Raw genomic sequence first — 20419 nt, 5'->3', positions numbered from 1 at the left:
TCACTATGAGACAGCAAGCTTCCTGTCTGGGTATTTGTTGGCTGAGCAATTCTTCTGGGAAGAGAACGAAAATTATTCTATTGATGGGGCTCTCTGTTCATCCCTTGTTGTATAAGACTAAGAACTTGGCACGTGTTTACATGTTTAATTTGGTATTTAATATCAAGTATGTGGTTTTATTATCCACATTTTGTAACTGTACATTTCTTCCAGGTGTTCAATCCATCCCTGTCCAGAGAGTTTTAAAAATACAAATTCTAGTGTGAAAGCAAGCTATGGTTGTTACAGAAAAATTTCAATGACAGAAAGTGAAAAAAAAAAAAAAAGAATAGGATGCTTGTGAGGCTTACAAGTGGGTGGGCGAGACGGTGCCTCCCCAAGAACTTAGTGGGCTACAGTTTTATAATCAAAGGAAAAGTGGGGAGGGGGAGAAGGCCACCTCCTTCCTCATTCATTTTTTTTTTTTTTTTTTTTTTTTGCGGTACGCGGGACTCTCACTGTTGTGGCCTCTCCCGTTGCGGAGCACAGGCTCCGGACGCGCAGGCTCAGCGACCATGGCTCACGGGCCCAGCCGCTCCGCGACATGCGGGATCTTCCCGGACCGGGGCACGAACCCGTGTCCCCTGCATCGGCAGGCGGACTCTCAACCACTGCGCCACCAGGGAAGCCCCCTTCCTCATTCTTGAGTAGACGTCATGCTTCCATCCTCAGCTCCGCCTCCAGGTCGGGCAGGGGAGGTTTTTTGTCCCTACATGGTCAAGGCAGGACTGTAAAAATTATTTTAGGTCTCTGTACGATGAGTACCTTTCCGTAAATCATTGTTTTTTATGTGTGCAGAGAGCATGCCCTAGGGGTCATTAACCTACTGAGCTCACTGAGCAGGATGTGGGTCTCATGCCACCATTGTTTTATTGTTTTGGGACATGTCTCAAACTTCTGTCGCACGGTTTTGCTGCTAGGCAAGCCTGCTTGGTTTTGTGGTTAAGTAAACCTGCTTTCTTGAGTGATCATTAACTTACAGGGGTCTCCCATACTTTTTCCTTTAATTACAATACCCTAGTGAGATTAACTATTAATTACCTAATTTGTCCTTTATTCTGTCCCTATTGGGACACTCCATTTAAAGGGAGGAGAAAGAAGGCTTCCCTGGTGGTGCAGTGGTTGAGAGTCCGCCTGCCGATGCAGGGGACACGGGTTCGTGCCCCGGTCCGGGAAGATCCCACATGCCGCGGAGCGGCTGGGCCCGTGAGCCATGGCCGCTGAGCCTGCGCGTCCGGAGCCTGTGCTCCGCAACGGGAGAGGCCACAACAGTGAGAGGCCTGCGTACCGCAAAAAAAAAAAAAAGGGAGGAGAAAGAAGAAAAGTCAAGTTAAGAGGAAAATACAATTAGTCGGGACAATGCCAGCAAGCCCAGTTAGGCAGAATTTTCAGGAGGCTTTTCCACCATCATACCCTAGAAAAGTGGGCAGTAGTGGCCATAAAGTAAACAATGGGGCAGATTTCAGGAAATGGAGTGAGGATCTGAAGGAAAGGATCTGAAATGAACCTCCTCATTTATGGTAACACGGAAGCATTTCATGGTCATGGGAAGGATAGCCATTAGAAGGGAATATCACACAAAATAACACTGAGAGAACTCAGGTCTACAAATTCACGATTGCACAAGAAAACACATTTCAGACTCAGGGAGAATGGCGATGCTTGGGAAATGAAACAAGAACGAAAAGTCTGGGACGAATCCTAAGACTGGTAAGAGGGTCACATTCCTTGAATAACATATTCTCACCCAGCTATTCTTCCATTCATTCAACTAATCCGCCCATCTATACATCCATCCACTTATCCATTTTTCCATCCATCCCATCACATCTGTATTTCCATATATCCATCCGTTCTTCTGTTCACTCTACCAGGTAAGGTTCAATTACGAAAATGGAAATCACTCTAAGTATTTAAGACAAAGGAAATTGAATCAGTAAAATTGGTTACACAGTTGATAGAAGAGATGAAAAATTCAACGCAGGACAATAAAGCAACCTTGAAATGAACAACAGCAGACCACCACCAGGACAAAGGGAAGGGGCAGTGTGACAGAGCCCAGGGATCTGGACACCCAGAAGAAGCTGGACCATGGCAGGTCTTCCCCTTCGGGAGCTGGAGGCTCAGAGGAGATGCAGCCACTGCCAGAGAGGTTGCACAATGCAAAGAGAGGGGAAGGAATAAATACCTTGGATTTTACATTTTCCTCCTTGATTTTAATCTCCAGCATTTGACTCAGTAACTGACCCTAGTTGGAAGCCAGCTAATGAAGGTACCTGGAAAATGTAGCCTGCAGGGGTAATTCCCATTAGTACAGAGCAGTGTAGGTGAGGGACCGGGAAATGGTCTGAGAGCACACTAGCCAAGGACTGATCTGTACATCCACCCATCCTCTCCCATAGGTCCAGTTCAGAAGACCAGACATGAAACCGGACAGAGGATATTTCTGGCTGAGAAAAGTCAGCAAGTATGACCTGATACACAGAGGTAAGCTGTGGTGAGAGAGATGCCTGGGAGACAGAGACTCTGTCCCTCTGAGCTTCTGTGCCCTGCCTTTCCCCATGTCCGGAGGAGAGAGAGTGGTTCAACCCACAATCCCAGCCATGCTCCTCTAGGACCCTCCAATTCTGTGGGAAATTGTAAGAGGAGGTTCTGGGCTAGGGCTGCAGAGACAGACAAGGCCACTCTCCCTTGGGATTTGGGGGCTCACGTGTTAGATCATCTGAGGAAGGGGCCACTCACCTAGATCCAGATGAATCCACAGGTGAGTATGAAGCTGGTCCCCATGAGGGTCCCCTGAAGCAGGGTCAAACCCAGAGGCTATAAAACACCTTTCTCTACAGACTTAAGAGTCATCTGAGGGAGAAGAGAGAATGAAGTTGAAGAAAGAGAACTGTGGAGATAAAGGGCCTTGGATTTTCAAGGTATGGAAAATAACCCTAAAAGGCAAGAGGAAAGGAGTGTGTATGGAATTGGGGAGGGCAGAGGCGAAGAGAGGAAACTTTGGCAAGATTATAGGTAAATATAAATCCAAATTAAATATAAACATAAATATAATTGTGTTCGTGTGCATACGTGTATACATGATGATACATACATTGTCAACCTAAATAAATGTAGGAAGCAATAATCAAGCAGAAAGCATTTATTTGGGATCAAAGATTTGCAATTCAGGGCACACAGATTCAGGTAGCAACCCAAACAGCGCCCCACATGGGAGTAAAAGTCAGGGGTTTTTAAAGGCAAAAAAGGGAGATTTGCACTACAAAGAATTTTTATTGGAGGGACTTCCCTGGTGGTGCAGTGGTTAAGAATCCGCCTGCCAATGCAGGGGACACGGCTTCGAGCCCTGGTCTGGGAGGATCCCACGTGCCGCGGGGCGGCTGAGCTCGTGCGCCACAACTACTGAAGCCCACGTGCCTGGAGCCCATGCTCCGCAACAAGGAGGGGTCACCGCAATGAGGTCCGCGCACTGCAGTGAAGAGTGGCCCCCACTCGCCGCAACTGGAGGAAGCCCATGCACAGCAATGAAGACCCAACGCAGCCAAAAATAATAAATTAATTAATTAATTATTTAAAAAAAAAGAATTTTCATTGGAGTCGGAGGCAGAATCTAGTCTTAGATGAACATGGTTGAGTGCTAAGGCTATAACTAGAGGGTGGAAAAAGTTCGTTGCAGTGACAAGTCGCAGGTGTTCTTGCAGTATTCTTGAAATATCTGTGGTTTGATCCAGTTCAAAAGTTCATGGTTCCACCTGGTGGTGGGGACGTGCGTAAGGTCCACCCCCTTAATGGCCTCCTGGATCCATTTTAAAAACCCTTGACATAAATGACTCCATTTAATTTCACATTTCACAACATCATATATAATCTCAGAGTTGGGAATGCCAGAGTGATAAGCAAAGAGTTATAAGCTCATAAGCTTTAAAGCTTAAAGACGTAAATTCAACTATATAAAATGAGATTTGGATAGCAAATCCAAGCTAAATGAAACCAAAAGACAATGACAAACGAGGAGAATATATTCATGGTCATGTTATAGACTAATGATTGTATTTCCTAATATAGAAAGAACTTGTCCAGGGGCTTCCCTGGTGGCGCAGTGGTTGAGAATCTGCCTGCCAACGCAGGGGACACGGATTCGAGCCCTGGTCTGGGAAGATCCCACATGCCGCGGAGCAACTAGGCCTGTGAGCCACAACTACTGAGCCTGCGCGTTTGGAGGCTGTGCTCCGCAACAAGAGAGGCCGCGAGAGTGAGAGGCCCGTGCACCGTGATGAAGAGTGGCCCCCGCTCGCCGCAACTAGAGAAAGCCCTGGCACGGAAACGAAGACCCAACACAGCCAAAAATAAATAAATAAATTTTAAAAAAAGAACTTGTCCAAATCCTTAAGAAAAGAAATATAGGCTAATAATGATGGAAACAGATATGAATAGTCACTTCGTTGAATGGCTGAACAGATTAGAATGGAAAATATTAATCATCATGAAACCTATTTAAAAATGCTCACCTTCATGCCTAAAAAGAGAAATTCTAGTTAAAACTATGATGGGGTACATTTTTCATTGTTAAGAATGAAGAGATCAAAATCAGTGCTAATGCAACCTGCTATTGAGGTTGCAGTGAAGCAGAGACTCTCATCACAGTGATGCAAATTGGCACAATTTCCTGGAGAGCCATTTGGCCATATCGATCAACACTAGTAATGCATGTGCTCTCTGAGGAATTCAAATTCATACAGACATTTTAGCAAACAGGCATACCTTGGAGATAGTTCAGGTTCAGTTCCAGACCACCACAATAAAGCAAAATAAAGTGAGTCACACAATTTTTTTCTTTTTTGGTTTCCCAGTGCATATATAAAAGTTATGTTTACACTATATAATCTGGTAAGTGTGCGATAGCATTATGTCTAAAATAAAGAAAAAAAGAAAAACAACCCAATATACATACCTTAATTCAAAAATACTTCACTGCTAAAACATGCAAACCATCACTTGAGCCTTCAGAGAGTTGTAATCTTTTTGCAATAGTAACATCAAAGACCACTATCACAGATCACCGTAAAAACTAAAATGAAAAAGTTTGAAATACTGCGAGAAATACCAAAATGTGACAGAGACATGAATTGAGCAAATGTTGTTGGAAAAATGGTGCTGATAAACTTGCTCATCGCAGGGCTGCCACAAACCTTCGATGTGTTTTTTTTTAAAAAAAAAAAAGGTGCAGTATCAGTGAAGCACAATAAAGCGGACGCAGAATAAAACGAGGAATGCCTGTAAATAAAGAGAGAATACATCCTTAAGTGCTCTCCAAAAACCACATTACCATAACAAAGGACAATTTAATGGCTCTCAACACTAAGGAAATTTCGAAGTTTTTAGTTCTCTGTCAAGCTCAACACTTCTGGGCTCCCAACATGTCTCCTCTCTGGGCAGAGTTGTGCGAGGGACGAAGGGGCTGGATACCTGGATTCTGAGAGTGGGGCTTTAAATCAGTACAGAGAAAGGGTATTTTTCAGAATATGCTATGCTGTTTTCTCCGAGAACTATATATACACAAGTATTTAATTGGTCCCTTTCCAACGCGGGACAACTCCAAGACTTTTTAGGAAGGTTGCCTAATGTTTTCCCTGCCTGTACGGAATGGAAGTTCTTTGAAAATGGCGGCCTCCTTATCATAATCCTTATGGGCGCGGCCATGTCGTCCTCCTGACACAGTCCCCTAAAGAAAATGAACCGCGGAGTAGAGAGACGACGTGACACGCCATGATAACTACTAGCAGGCAGTGGCTTCAAAGGTTCTAGTGAGCATGCGCACAGTTCAAGTCCTGACCGGAATCCTAAACCGCAAACGGTCCAGAGCGGCCATTTCGCTTCTGCCGTGAACCGCCTGCGGGATGCTGAGGTGATGTGGAGTATTAGCGATGCGTAATCTGTGGGGCCAATGAGGGGAGATCGGCTTGGCGTGAGTGATGTGGGCGTTTGGGGGCCGAGTGATGGGGGCCCGTGGGATGAGTGATGCCGGGTGTGAGGAGTGAGTGGTGGGGATCCATGGGGTGAGCGATGGGGTTCTTAGTGGTGGAGGCTATGGGGTAAGTGGGGTTTTCTAAGTTGAATTCTTGGCTCGCTGATTTTCACTCTTTCTTTGCCTAATTTCTGTATGTATGTAAGTACTTTTGTAACTTGAATTCCAAGTGTACTTCAATGCAGATTTTATATTGTTGGGCTGGGAATCTTTCTCATATGAGGACAGTGAACGTGCGTCTCAAGAGGGCCTTGGTATGGTACCGGGAGCCATTTGGGGAAGTGATCCACAGCTTGGGGGGGCTGTAGGAGGCAGTGGTTGATTGGGAGCAGGGGCTTCACGGATCGGAGGGCTTTGAGGCTCACATTATAACACACGCAAGGGGGACAGTGATTGAGGGAGGATCTATGAAATAGTAAAGTGGGGTGCTAAGGGTAGCATATGGGAACCAGTGGATGGGAGACCTAGGGGGCCAGTGATGGACGTTTGCAAGGGTGACTGCATTGCTTTTTGGGCAGTGGGTGTTGGGGTCCTTTGTGAATGGTTGAGTAGGTCCGTGTTGGTCTCCTCTGGTCCCTGTGGACATGGTAAGGGTCAGTGATTGGCTGTTGAGCAGATCAATGATAGTTTCCTACTGGGGTGCATTATTTGGAACCCTAGGTTGGCGGTTATTTGGGGGGGTCCTGTGGAAATCACACTCCCTTTGGAAACACTTACTGGCAGTCAGGGCAGTAATGATTTCAGAAGCCTGGCCGTGGGGTGACTGGGAGGCATTTCATGACCTTCTTTGGTCTACTCATTGGGGATTTCTAGAGGTCAGTGTGGTCAACGACTATATTTTGGTTGGGGCGGGGAGGGAGAAATGGAGAGGCAAGAAATGGTAAGTGATTGGGAGTCCTGGTGCATGTCTGCAGGTCTTCCAGGTGAAGGTGGAGTCCCATATATTGAATTTGAGGGGTTTTTTGGTCAGAAAATGCTGAGCTGTCTATATTATGGATGGGCACTGAAAAGGCCAGAATGTCGGATTAGGCACTCCAGATAGACAGCTTGAAGCCTCAGCTCTCTGAAGGCAGCAGGAAAATGTAAATGAATTTCTGGAAATTGACCACTTGGAGGACCACATGGGATAGTGGCGATTGTGTGCACTTTAAAGTGAGGCGGACCCGGGACTCATTCCGTTCTTTCTGTAAGGTCGGATCTTAACAAACGGCACCGCGAAACAGAGAAAAGCTTCAAGTGAGCTTTATTAGGGAGCGCTCCCGGGCGAGGTTCACTGGTCCGAGAGAAAGGGGCCAGAGAAGTCGCACCCGGGCGAGGGTTGGGCAAGATTTTATAGGGGAAGAAGGGAAATGGGTCTGCTGAATCTGGGAGGGCGCAGGGTATTCCTTATTTGGTGGTCTTTTCGGGTATCCTGGGGGACCGTTAGTCCCGCCCCTCGAATGGCGGGAAGGCTGGGCTGGGTTCAAAGTCCCCAGGTCAGTTCCTGGAACTGGGTGGTCCGGAATGTCTCCAGGGCACTTTCTGGAACTGGGTGGTCCGGAGAATTTCGGTCTGATGCCACTTGTGAATCTGATTGTGTTCCCCTGCCTCGGGCCAGTTGGCCTTACACTTTCCTTTGCACACTGAGTGACCTTAAGGCAAATTATGTAACAGCACTGTTTCCTCATCCACAAAATGGGTATAATAATGATCATAATATTTAGCTGACAGGGTTGCATGAAAATTAAACAAGGTACCTGATACCTGACTCTGCAACTTGCTGATTTTTTTTTTTTCAGTGTTTCCCATTTGCCAGGCAGGTGCTGAGGGCTTGACAAGCCTCATCTCACGAAAGCTCCCCCGGTGCCTATGATAAATACCTTCCTTCTCATTTTGGAAACTGCAACTAAAGTACTATCTTCGTCTTCTCACGGTTAAAAGGTGTCAGAGCTGCAATGAAAGCTTCCTTAAGTTTAGCCCAAACCTCTTCATCTTTTCTCATTTTTTACCCCAATAGCTAGACTTTTCTGAGTTTTGTCTACCCTCATCTTGAACACAGTGACTTTCACCTAATGGCCTTCAGAAATTCATGTGGAGTGAATATTAGATGAGAACTATGTGGTCGTTGCCTTTCCAGGATTTCTGGTGTCCCCGCAGAGCCCCTGGGTCAGGCCACATCACTGAGGCTGCAGGATCTCCCTTCACAGCTCCAGCCTGACTCTTCCCAGCAGCTTTGACTGGAGCTTTCTGATGCCCACCCAGCTCCAGGCTCCTGGAAAGAGTGGAGCTGTCAGCAAAAGAGACCAAGAATTGAAGCCCAGAAAGGACATGCTTGCTGATGTGAATTTACCGCAGAGGCCCCAGGTCTTGGGTTCAGAAGAGCGGGACAGATCATGTGAGGTAAGCAGGAGCCCCACGGGGACAGTTCTCCAGAACCTGAGGGCAGACACAGGAAGCAGCATATTGGACTCCCTGTGTCTGAGACAATCTGGATTCTCCTGTGTAGAGCAGGAGAATGGGCATTGTGTGTTACAGAGGAAACTGAACTGGCTGATTAAGGAGGATGTGTAGTAGAAGAGGGCTGTCCGTGGGGCAAAGGAAGAATAAAAAGTACATCCAGCCACAGGCGGGGAAATGCTGATTCCTTCCTTCTCAGCACAGGTGAAGATTCCATCCACTGCTGGGTCTTCACTGTCTCAGCTGGTCCCCACCTGACTCCTCACCGGAGACTGGCTGGTTTCCCCTTTGTCCTTGTAGTTTATAGTCATTGGATACTAGAGCAAGAACTGGCTTTTAAGGACCATGTTGTTTTTCCTACTTTATTAGATGAATATAAGTGCCAGAGAATAATGTTTCCAAATTGCCCACAGATATTAATATTTGGTATTTTGGAATGAGAAAGCAGGGTTCTTCAGTATACTCAAGATTTCCTGAAATTCCAAGTTATTCTGTGTATTTCATGACACTTTATTTGCATGTTTTTAAAATAGTAATGACCCACTCCGAAGACCTCATTTTAACTTTGTTACCTCTTTAAATACCTTGTTTCTCCAAATACAGGCACAATTCTGAGGTCCTGGGGGTGGGGACTTAGGCATACGAATTTCGGGTGGGGACACACAATTCAGCCCACAGCAGTGACACTGCTGTAGAAAAATGTCTTTCATTTCGTACTAAAGTTGGCTGAATTGTTAAGAGCATTTGCACGTTCAGTTACATGTTAAGATACATGATGCCTTGTTCCTTTTTTAACATTGAAAATATTTTGTTTGCTTGCCTTGATTCTGCTTTTGCTCGCTGAGATTTTCGAGCAGTTTCTCCGTTCACATTAGCATGTTCTCCAACAACATTCACATCATCTTGGCTTTGCAGCCTTCCCTCTACTCTGGCCAATACTGTGTTGTGAGTTTTTTTTTTTTTTTGATTCTTTTTTTGTTTTTGTTTTTAAATAACTGCTAATTTAATCCAAAGAGATATGTCATTGTTGCTTTAATTTGTTTTTTTTTTACAAGCAGGATTTTTTTTTCCCGAAGTTTTATTGGTCAATGGTTTTTTTTTGTGATTTACTTTTCTTGTCCTTTGACAATTTATATTTTCGTTTGTCTTTAGCCTCTGGACTTTCAAAGATGTATTATATATTAATAACCCATTTTTCTTTGCATATCTGTGTAAATTTCTTCTGCCACTGTTTCCCTTGGAAGTAGTTCTTGGTTTTATTTGCACATGGTTTGTTTTGCTGGGCTGGTAAATAAAACAGCTGTCACCACTGTCTTTTCTTCTGAAATCCACCTCCTTAGAGGCAATCAGTTTTTACCTTTTTAACTAAATGTTTTGGTACGTACTTCCTCATCCTTTAATGACACCCTAATATAGCTCCGTCTCAGATTCCCAGGTTTATGTTTGGCCCTCTGTCACATACTCGCACCTGCAGCACTCACATGCATGCTTTTCATGCTTACCTTTCCAAGAGGTGGGTTAAATTTTGATTAGCTCAGTATTCCCTGAAATCAATTTACTTCTCCTGTGTGTCTCTCTCTACATAGAACATCACTTCTGACACTTACGGTCACCAAATGTGCAGGGATTTTTCCCGCCCCAAGCAATTCTCTGTGACACCAGCTGGGTGTCCTACGATTCAGTTCAATTCTGATACTGTCTACCTGGAGACAGTGTCAGATCCCATACGTTGTTAAGGGCTCAGTTCTTCAAGACTCCCGCCACTCCCTTTCAAATGCCAAGGGCACGTCCACCTGTGCTTCTGACCTATCGGCTGTAAGTCAGAGGTTCTCACAACTCCCTCCTTGGGTTCAATTAATTTACTAGGGCGGCTCACACAACTCAGGAAACCAGTTTACTCGCTAGATTACCAGTTTATTACAAAGGATAAGTAAAGGACACAAATCAACAGCCAGATAAAGAGATACATAGGACGAGGTCTGGAACAAAGGAGCCAGTTTGTCACGCGGCCCAGCAGTGAGGCCAGGTAAGAATCAATGGGATTAGAGATGTGTGCAGTGTGGCCAATATTCAATTAATAAGTCACTCAGTTTACTGCACACAATTAGCGCACAACACAGGTTAGTCAAAGTAGGGAGAAAAGGGGTGGGGAGTAAGGAGTCACTTGGCCCAGTGCTCATTATAAGGAGTCTGTCAGGATGTAATGGTTCCACCCCAGGGGATCTTGTCTCGCTCAGTTGCTCCTTCTGTTCCAGTAAAGTCGTTCCTTATCTACCCTTAGTTTATCACTCTGAGACGCTCCCAGCCCTATACCAGACATTTCACAACGAATGCGGAAGTTCACACTGGCCACTGTGACTCCATTTTGCACTACTTAACATAGCTTAAATCCTATGAATTTCACACAGAGGAGTAGGAATCATAACATAAAAGAAGTCACATCACTGGAAAGCCATATATATCATGGCAAAAAAAATCATTAAAAACACACCCCTGGGGCTTCCCTGGTGGCGCAGTGGTTGAGAGTCCACCTGCCGATGCAGGGGACATGTGTTTGTGCCCCGATCTGGGAGGATCCCATGTGCCGTGGAGCGGCTGGGCCCATGAGCCATGGCCGCTGGGCCTGCGCGTCCGGAGCCTGTGCTCCGCAACGGGAGAGGCCACAATGGTGAGAGGCCCGCGTACTGCAAAAAAAAAAAAAAACAAAAAAACCCCACACCCTTGTATGTAAGTGCCAGTTCACCAATGATGACTAATTCTCATTGAGCTTGGGTATGTTGTTACAGGGCTCCGTGTCATTTGAAGACGTGACCATAGACTTCAGCAGGGAAGAGTGGCAGCAACTGGACCCGGCCCAGAGACGCCTGTACCAGGATGTGATGCTGGAGATCTACAGCCACCTCTTCTCCGTGGGTGAGAACATCTGACCAGGGACTCTTGGACAGGCCTCGTTGAGATGTCTTTCCTTCTTGTGGCGTGCAGTGGGACATCTGAAGAATGTAGTCAGTTTGCCCTTGGCTTGTCCTAAACTGTTCATTCCTTTTGGGCATCTTTGAGTGTTACTTTGTTCCTAGTGAAAGGTGTTGAGTTTTCTGATGTGCCAATAAAGCTTCACTGAATGGCCTCTAAAGCCCAAGACCATGTCCAAATGCAATATCCTTTCTTATTCACAGGGTATCACATTCCCAACCCAGAGATCATTTTCAGGATGGAAAAGAGAAAGGAGCAATGGATGAGGGAGGCTGAACTCCCACGTCAGAGGTATCACGGTGAGTGACTATCAGGTCGTGAAGATCTGAGGGGCCGTTATTCAACCTACCACACTTATCCATTCCCCCAGTGGTGGACACAGGTTACCTCCTACTCCTAGTTTCTAAGGCTAATGCCGCCAAACATTATTTTGTAAATGTCCCGTAGGGGCCAACGTAAGAATTTCTGAGGTGAATAGTCAGGAGTGGGATTGCCTGATCACTGGATATGCCTACACTGAATTTAGCTAAGTAAACCATGGGGCTCTTCAGGTGGGCTTCAGTTTAGCTAAGTAAACCATGGGGCTCTTCAGGTGGGCTTCACCATCCACACTGTCATGTGGGAATGCACAAGAATTTGCATTTGTACATCTTGCTTGCCAGCATTTAATATTTACCAAATCTCTCATTTATGGCCTATGTTATGATAGAGCTGTTTCATGTTTTAATTTCATTTTTCTAATAACAGAGCGTCTCATCATTATGTTACCTGACAGGATATTCCACCTGTATGTTGCTTTTTTGTCATCTTGTTTTATCCCTTTGTGGAGTTTCCTGAAAGCCTTTTTTTTTCCTTTTCACTTGCTCCCTGAATTCATCAATTTTTTTCCTGTGCTGGATCTTTCTTCTTTACACCTAACTGCGATGCCTCCAGCTTGGGCCTCTGTACTTCCCTCTGGTCATCATAGAGGAATTACTTTATACTTTAAATTCCTTAAATTTAAAGGAATTACTTTAAATTCCTTAAATCCCTTTAAAGGGCCCTTCTTTTCTCAACACTTAGGCCTACAAATTTTTTCTGATGATCCCTTTTATCAACCCCTCCAGGCCCCATGCCTAAACTGTGTTCTCTTATTTAGCTACATGGTGGACAGTTCCCATGGGATGACTCACTTCCTTATTTTGGGGAGCTCAGAAACTGGAATCATTACACAAATCAGAAATTCTTCTCACCTTATACATTTTTTCAGATTCTTCTGTTTCTTGGCTCTTCCATCTCAGTCTTCTCATTTTCTTATTTTAGAAATTCTTTCACTTTTTTCTCGCCACACCACTCAGCTTGTGGGATCTTAGTTGCCTGACCAGGGATCGAACCCACACCCTCAGCAGTGAAAGTTCAGAGTCCTAACCACTGGACCGCCAGGGAATTTCCCCCATTTTTTCTTTTTTTTTTAAAGGTATTTTTAAAATTTTGTTTATTTTTGGCTGCAGTGGGTCTTTGTTGCTGTGTGCGGGCTTTCTCTAGTTGCGGTGAGCAGGGGCTACTCTTCATTGCGGTGGCTTCTCCTGTTGTAGAGCATGGGCTCTAGGCACCCGAGCTTCAAGAGTTGTGGCTTGTGGGCTCTGGAGTGCAGGCTCAGTAGTTGTGGCACATGGGCTTAGTTGTTCCACGGCATGTGGGATCTTCCTGGACCAGGGCTCGAACCCATGTCCCCTGCATTGACAGGTGGATTCTTAACCACTGCACCACCAGGGAAGCCCCATTTTTTTCTTTCTGAAAGTACAATTTAATTGACTCTTTTCGTTAATTCCACGGGTATCACCATAAACCAGCTCCTTATTTTCTCACGCTTGGGTTATTTTGTTCCTAATGGGATTTGTGGATTCCCGGTCATCATGAGTTCGGTCAAGATGCCATTGACAGATTTTATTACCCCAAAGATTGGTATTTTGTTTCTTTTTTCTCAGATTTTAATAAAAAGAAATATATATATATATATATACACACACACACACACACATACATATACACACTAAAAGTGATTATAAAGAGCATTCTCATTTTTAAAAAATAGTGGTAGATGACTGAGGTTTGGGGACAGGACAAGGGTCTGGGATACAGTTTATCCAAGTGATGGAAAGAGAAAAGAAATAAGACGTGATGGTCTTATCATACTCAGTATTTATCTCTGGTAGGATAAAGTAATAGTAAAATTTAGCCACCTTTTAAAATTTTTTTTTAAAGAATCTGTTGTTATGTTCTTACTAACAAATAGGATGATCAGTGACTCCCATTCTTAGGAAAAAATGGCATATTAAGTAGCATAAAGCTGAAAGTGATAACAAAGAGACCAAGGACCAGAATAATTTCCCTCCTATAAAACACTTCTAAAAGGCAGGTCAGCAGGAAGCTTTACGTTTTGTATCCATTCGGGTGTTGAAGTTTTTCTCGTCATTGCAGTACCATCTTTTATGATGTCGCTCTGTGGGACTGAATGCACTGCACCCAAAGCCAGGTTCTACTAGGCAGAAAAGGGGTGGAGGGTATTGAGAAGCTGTGATATATTACCCTGGCCAGAAGTGGTGCATAATGTTGTATGCACATTCCATCAGCAAAAACAGTGTCTGTCACACCTCATTGCAAGAGAAATTGTGAGCTGTTACGGGGCTTGGCTGCCCTGTACCTGGCCACAGTTAACCTCTGTGGAAGAAGGGTGAAACAGATTCTAGGGGACAGCTTGCTTGTCCAGTCTTCCGGTGTACCCTTCTTAGGATATGCGTATTCCTAAGTTCAAGAAAACAAACTTCAGTTTCATGGAGAGTTGCAAGTTGGGGTATAGGTATTCTTTCAGTGCTTGGCTATGTTAGGATTGATACTTTAATAGTATTTCAGAGGAATATCTAGGGCTGATGGATTTTGTATTGTTTCTCACGAGTGGGAGGAAGCTGGGAGATTAGTTACAATATTCAACGCTTTACTATAAAACAGGCCTTGTGTTAGATGGTTTTGCCCAACTGTAGGCTAACGTTTAAATGTTCTGACCACATTTAAAATAGGCTGGGCTAAACTACGATGTTCAGTAGGTTAGGTGTATTCAAGGCATTTTCAACTTACGATATTTTCAACTTCTGATGGATTTATCAGGACACAACCCCACTGTAAGTTGAAGAGGCTCTGTACTGAGCCCCCTCCTTCAATCTTTGGCTATCCACAGATGCTGCCCTATGACACACTTGCCTCTTTTATCCTGTAGTCATCCCACTAGGTCTGGGTATCAAGACTGCCTACATGAGTGGAGCCAGTTTGCCCTTGTTCAAATCTAACTTTCCCCAAGGCTGAGCAAAGTGTTTTTGGCTAATTACTTAACCATTGTGTGTTTCCTTTTCTTCATGTGGAAAACCAGGATAATAAGTAGTTAGCTCCTGGGGTTGCTGTGAGGATTAAATGAGCTTATGTGTATATCACGTAGAACACTGCCTGGCGAATGCTAAGTGCTATACAGATAAGTGCTTGACATATAATAAGGGCTGTGCAACTGTTTTCTCTCATAATCACCATGAGCACCACCACTGGTATATGACTCAGCAGTTTCCCTGTGCACAATCTCATCAGCTCCATGTGACTCTTCCTCTATCCTTTGCTAACTGTTCACTGTATCTATTTCATCTTTTTCTCCTTCTAGAAGGGGAGTCTGGGCTTGAAACCCCACAATGGGAAATTTCTGAAACAGCTTCATTTCACCATGAGATGTTGGATGAAGTCACAAGAGATGGCTCATGGTGTTCCATTTTAGGAAAGCTGTGGGAAGAAGCTGACCAAACAAAGAGAGATCAGAAAAATCAAAGTAAACCTTCACATCAGGAGGCTTTCCTCAACAAGAAAAAATTGAACACAGAGAGGGACTGTAACTATAAGGACCCTGGAAAAATCATCTGTGCGAGGCCCCACCTTGTTTCCTCACAAAAGAGACCTCATAAACGTTGCTCTCGTGCAAAAAGGTTGAAACCTAATCTAGAAGTAAATCGTCAAAATCAAAGCAACACCACAGAACACCTTGATGAGATGGTTGAATCTGGTCAGCTATTCACCCATAGCTCTTCCAGTGCCAGCTGCAAAAATACTCATACAGGAGAGAACTTCTGTGAAGGTAATTCATGTACAAAAGGCTTCAGCCATAAACAGTCACTCACACAACATCAAGTTCACACTCAGGAAAAACCAGATAAGTGCACTGAGTGTGGGAGGGACTTTACCCAGAACTCACACCTCCTTGAACAACAGAGATTCCATAGTGTAGAAAACCTCCAGGAATGTGGTAAATGTGGGAGAGCCTTCACCCCACAACCACAACTCGGTGTATATGTGACAGATCATACAGGTAACATACCGTATATATGTAAGGAATGTGGAAAAGTCTTTGTTCAGAGGCCAGAACTGGTTACACACCAGAAAACTCACACTAGAAAGAAGCCCCATAAATGCCATGAATGTGGAAAAGCCTTTTTCCAGATGTTATCTCTCTTCAGACATCAGAAAACTCATACTAGAGAAAAACTCTATGAATGCAGTGAATGTGGGAAGGGCTTCTCCCAGAATTCAACCCTCAGTATACATCAGAAAATTCATACCGGCGAGCGACAGTACGTATGCAGTGAATGTGGGAAGGCCTTCACCCAGAAGTCAACACTCAGCTTGCACCAGAGGATCCATTCAGGGGATAAGTCTTATGTGTGTATTGAATGTGGCCAGGCCTTTATCCAGAAGGCACACCTGATTGTACATCAGAGAAGTCACACGGGAGAAAAACCTTATCAGTGCCACAACTGTGGAAAATCCTTCATTTCCAAGTCACAACTTGATATACATCATAGAATCCATACTGGGGAGAAACCTTATGAATGTAGTGACTGTGGGAAAACCTTCACCCAAAAATCACACCTCAACATACACCAGAAAATTCACACTGGAGAAAGACACCACGTGTGCAGTGAATGTGGGAAGGCCTTCAACCAGAAGTCAATACTCAGCATGCATCAGCGAATTCACACCGGAGAGAAGCCTTACAAATGCAGTGACTGTGGGAAAGCCTTTACTTCCAAGTCACAGTTCAGAGAGCATCAGCGGATCCACACTGGAGAGAAACCCTATGTATGCACTGCATGTGGGAAGGCTTTCAATGGTAGGTCAAATTTCCATAAACATCAGATGACTCACAGTAGAGAGAGAACCTTTGCCTGTTACAAGTGTGGACACACCTTCACCCAGAAATCAGAGCTGATTACACATCAGAGAACTCATATAGGAGAGAAGCCTTACGAATGCTGTGACTGTGGGAAGTCCTTCAGCAGGAAACCACAACTCAAAGTGCATCAACGAATCCACACGGGAGAGAGACCTTACATGTGTTCCAAGTGTGGGAAGAGCTTCAACAACAGATCAAATTTTAATAAACACCAAACAACTCATACCAGAGACAAATCTTCAGTTCCTAATATGCATATACATAAATGAAATAAACTCTGAATTTCTTGAAGAAAAAAATCTTATGAGTCAGATTTAATCATATATTATAGAATTCATGCTTCACAAAAACTCTAGGGATGCACTGCATGTCACCAAGTTACACATTTTATGTGAAGGAAATTACTCAGGAAAGAACTTTTGAGAGGAAATGTCCATATTTGTACTAGCCTCATTAAAAGTTATAAAATTCACTTGGGGAAGAAACCCTGACTAATGCATTGAGAAGTTTCTGTAGAGTATGGTATAAGACAGAATCTTTAAGTCAGCATATTTATTTATATACACACATACACATACCCTCCATTCTGTAGTGTCTGCTATAGAATTCACTGCAGAACAGGAGGTGTCAATAGATTATATATTTTTTAAAAGAACCTAATATATACACAGATGAATGTACATTTTTTGGTAAATGTATAAATGTGATTCTAGTCTTCACAGTGTCATTTTTCTCTTCTTTCATGATTAGTTCAGCTCTACCCTCCTCTTTCCACCTCCACCATCTATGGTGAAACTTTTACTCTATGGACTCTATCGTATTTTTATACACGCTCCTAAACCATTTAGGCCAAGAGTCAGCAAACTGGCCATCAGCCAAATCTGGTTGGCCACCTGTGTTTTTTAAATAAAGTTTTATTGGAACACAGCCATGTTCATTTGTTTATGTATTGTCTGTGGCTGCTTTTGTGCCAGTGGCAGAGCTGAGTAGTCATGGCAAAGGCCGTATGGCCTGCAAGCTGAAAGTATTTACTCTCCAGCCCTTACAGAAGAAGTCTGCCAACACTTGTTATCCACACACACTCATTAGCATAAACCTATATAGGTACCCTTCCCTTTGTTTTATAAATATCAGACCATATCATATACACATGTGCACTTGTTCTTTTCACGCTACAATACAGCTGTTCAGTGACTACATTAGTATTCTATCAGTATGTGGACATGCTGTAATTTATTCAACCAACCTCACATTTTTTATTCATTCTTTCCCCCACCTTTTTTGCTACAAGAAAGCAGAATAGCATTATCTGTAAATGGACAGGCCCAGGAGTCAGGTTTCTGTACTTGCTTCTACATCAGTCAGGCAAGATACTTAACTCATCTGTCCTGGTTTTCAAAAGCAAGATGACAACAGTGCTACCCCACGAGTCCTCCTGAGAAATAAATGGGTGAATAAGCCTTAACTTTAACTGTGTGGAGAGAACCAAACCTTGGTGAATTTGAGTAGGGCCCTGTGTGACCAAATGAATGGAAATGAAAGGATGGGCGTTACGGATGGCAGAGTGGAGAAGCAAGTAAAATAAAGCCTCCTTTAATATGAAACCAGGTGCGATGGGTGGGAAGGCGGCCCTGCAGCCCTGGTCTCAGGGATTCTGTTCCTGCCTCCAGATACCCCTCAGCCTGGCACTGGGGCTCTTGGGGATGAGAGGCTGATGTCCACAGTGAGGCTGGTGTAGAGGCGCTGCAGCTCCTTGGGAGAGCAGCCTGTATCCCAGCGAGTTCATGCCATCGTGTGACAGATCTGGGCCAGAAGGCCAGGACTAGGAGGGGCAGGAGGGGCAACCGTGTGAGCGGAGGGCTCGAGGGCTCGGGAACAGGCCCAGGACTGGCTACCCCCGCCCCCAACCCTGACTCACCTCTGGGGGCTCTGCTTTTGGCTGCAGTCCTGCCCCTCCAGCTTATGGTAGCAGCCAAAGAGCAGATGGGGCCGTGAGAGGAGCATCCCACTGAGTTTCAGCCTTCCAGGGGAGAGGGCAGGGAGGCCAGACGCCTGTCTCCTCTGATAGAGTCCCCATGCCACACCCAGCCCCTCAGGCCACAGTGGCTTGCGTCTCCCGCAATCCGACATAGCTCGTGTCCCCTCTCAGTCTAGGGCAGCCTGTGTCCGCCACACCATGCAGGGACCTGCTGCCCCCTGTGCTAGGCTCCCTAGAGCAGGGCCCCTACCTGGAAGTGATGTCATCATCCTCCCGATTCCAGCCCCAGTATGTGTTGGGGAAGCCATTGATCCTGACTTAGTGAATGGGGCGCAGGGCAAACACCCCTCCAAGGTAGCCCTGGTAGGGCAGCCTGCAGAGGCAGGGAGAGTTGGAAGCACAGGGAATTTCAGGGAACGGTCCCTGGCCCTTTGCTGGCCAGGATCACAAGGTTGACTTCTGGGTTAGCCCTTCTCCACTCACCCCCATGGGAACCTCTCCCCTGACCCCTAGGATGTCTCCATGCCGGATTCTGGGGCAGTCCTTCCCCTGACCCTTGAGATGGCCCCTCACGTGACCCTGGGAGATCCCCTCCCTGAATCATCTGACAGGCCATTCTTGTGACCCCATTAAGGGCCCCTCCTTTTTTAAGTTCTCCTTCTCTGACCTCTGGTACAACCTCTCTGCCTACTGCCTTATTAAGTGCATCCTGATTCCCCCACTGATAGCCAATCCCACTCCCATCTGACACCCACACCCAGGAGGAAGGTTCTTCACTGTCTACAAGGCCTCTCCTCAGGCCGCATCATGCTCTGCACCGTCAGCACCAGGGACCAGGGCCTGGACTACACAGACAGGCAGGGCAAGGCCCAAGGGACTGGGGGCCTGGACTACACAGACAGGCAGGGCAAGGCCCAAGGGACTGGGGCCTGGACTACACAGACAGGCGGGGCAAGGCCCAAGGAGTCTCCCACAGGAGGTCCCCTCCCTCCACCTACTTGTACTTGAACCTGTCAATGGCAGGGAAGACGTCACAGATGTAGAGGTTGCGGTCGTCCTTGGGGAGCAGGTTCACATCATGGAGGAAGACACAGTCCCAGTCCTCCTGCGCAGCCTCCCAGAGCCCCATGTTGTCACAGTCCCAGTCCTCCTCCTGCGTGGCCTCCCAGAACCCTATGTTGTGAAGCTTGCCCCGGTGGAAGGCGGTGTCGTTCACCTGCGGTGGACGGAGATGCTCGGCACTGCCCTCACCGCAGGCCGTGGTGGCCCTGCCACCTGCCAGGCCTGTCCTCTCTCACCTTGTCGAGTGCCATTCTCCTGCCTGGAAACCCTTCTTATTCCCACTGTGGGGATGGAAAACCCAGACTTGTCCAGGAAGGTTCAGTTCAAAGGTGACCTCCCCTGAGAAACTTTTCTTGGATCCCCACCCCCATCCTGGTCAGAGTCAGTATCCTTAGCCTCTCAGCTCTCCCTCCTCGGCCATCTTCAAGGTTCTCAAGGATCATCAGCTTCCAGAGGCCATCGGAGGAAGACAGAGGTCAGGAGTGATAGGGGACCACCTGTGTCTCTGTTTCTACTCCTACTAGAGAAAGACTAATCATCACCTATGGTTACCATGATGTTCACCATCTGCGTCACCACCGTCATCACGATCTTCAACGTCACCAACACAGTCACCTAACCTCCATCGTCGCTGTTACCACCACCACGACCATCACCACTCTGA

The 20419-nt window shown here is 45.6% G+C and overlaps 1 protein-coding gene and 1 pseudogene across 2 annotated transcripts; one reads left to right on the top strand and one right to left on the bottom strand.

Annotated features, from left to right (window-relative positions):
* Nucleotides 1–3169: 3169 nt before the first annotated feature.
* Nucleotides 3170–20419, bottom strand: part of LOC111181131 (beta-1,4-galactosyltransferase 3-like) — a 30492-nt pseudogene continuing 13242 nt past the window's right edge.
* ZNF175 (zinc finger protein 175) lies at nt 5845–17818 on the top strand. 2 transcript variants are annotated; one of them, XM_022586103.3, is made up of 5 exons: nt 5845–5947; nt 8184–8446; nt 11290–11416; nt 11677–11772; nt 15156–17817. In XM_022586103.3, exons 2-5 carry the CDS (start codon nt 8297–8299, stop codon nt 16982–16984), a joined length of 2202 nt encoding a protein of 733 aa, XP_022441811.2. In that variant the 5' UTR covers nt 5845–5947; nt 8184–8296; the 3' UTR covers nt 16985–17817. The 2 variants fall into 2 exon arrangements, with proteins under 2 accessions (XP_022441811.2, XP_089758262.1); XM_089902136.1 differs by lacking the exon at nt 5845–5947 and having other exon boundaries at nt 8251–8446; nt 15156–17818.

Source organism: Delphinapterus leucas, chromosome 20 (assembly GCF_059928025.1).
Source record: "Delphinapterus leucas isolate spDelLeu-1000000601 "Yukka" chromosome 20, BTC_Dleu_Yukka2, whole genome shotgun sequence".
NCBI lineage: Eukaryota > Metazoa > Chordata > Mammalia > Artiodactyla > Monodontidae > Delphinapterus > Delphinapterus leucas.
This window is presented reverse-complemented; position numbering and strand designations above follow the sequence as displayed.

Excerpts from the sequence above, each read along its gene's own strand:
- ZNF175 (XM_089902136.1), top strand. The coding sequence starts at position 8,297 with ATGCCCACCCAGCTCCAGGCTCCTGGAAAGAGTGGAGCTGTCAGCAAA. Across the intron at positions 8,447-11,289 it reads AGCGGGACAGATCATGTGAG|GGCTCCGTGTCATTTGAAGA; the intron begins GTAAGCAGGAGC and ends ATGTTGTTACAG. Across the intron at positions 11,773-15,155 it reads CCCACGTCAGAGGTATCACG|AAGGGGAGTCTGGGCTTGAA; the intron begins GTGAGTGACTAT and ends TTCTCCTTCTAG.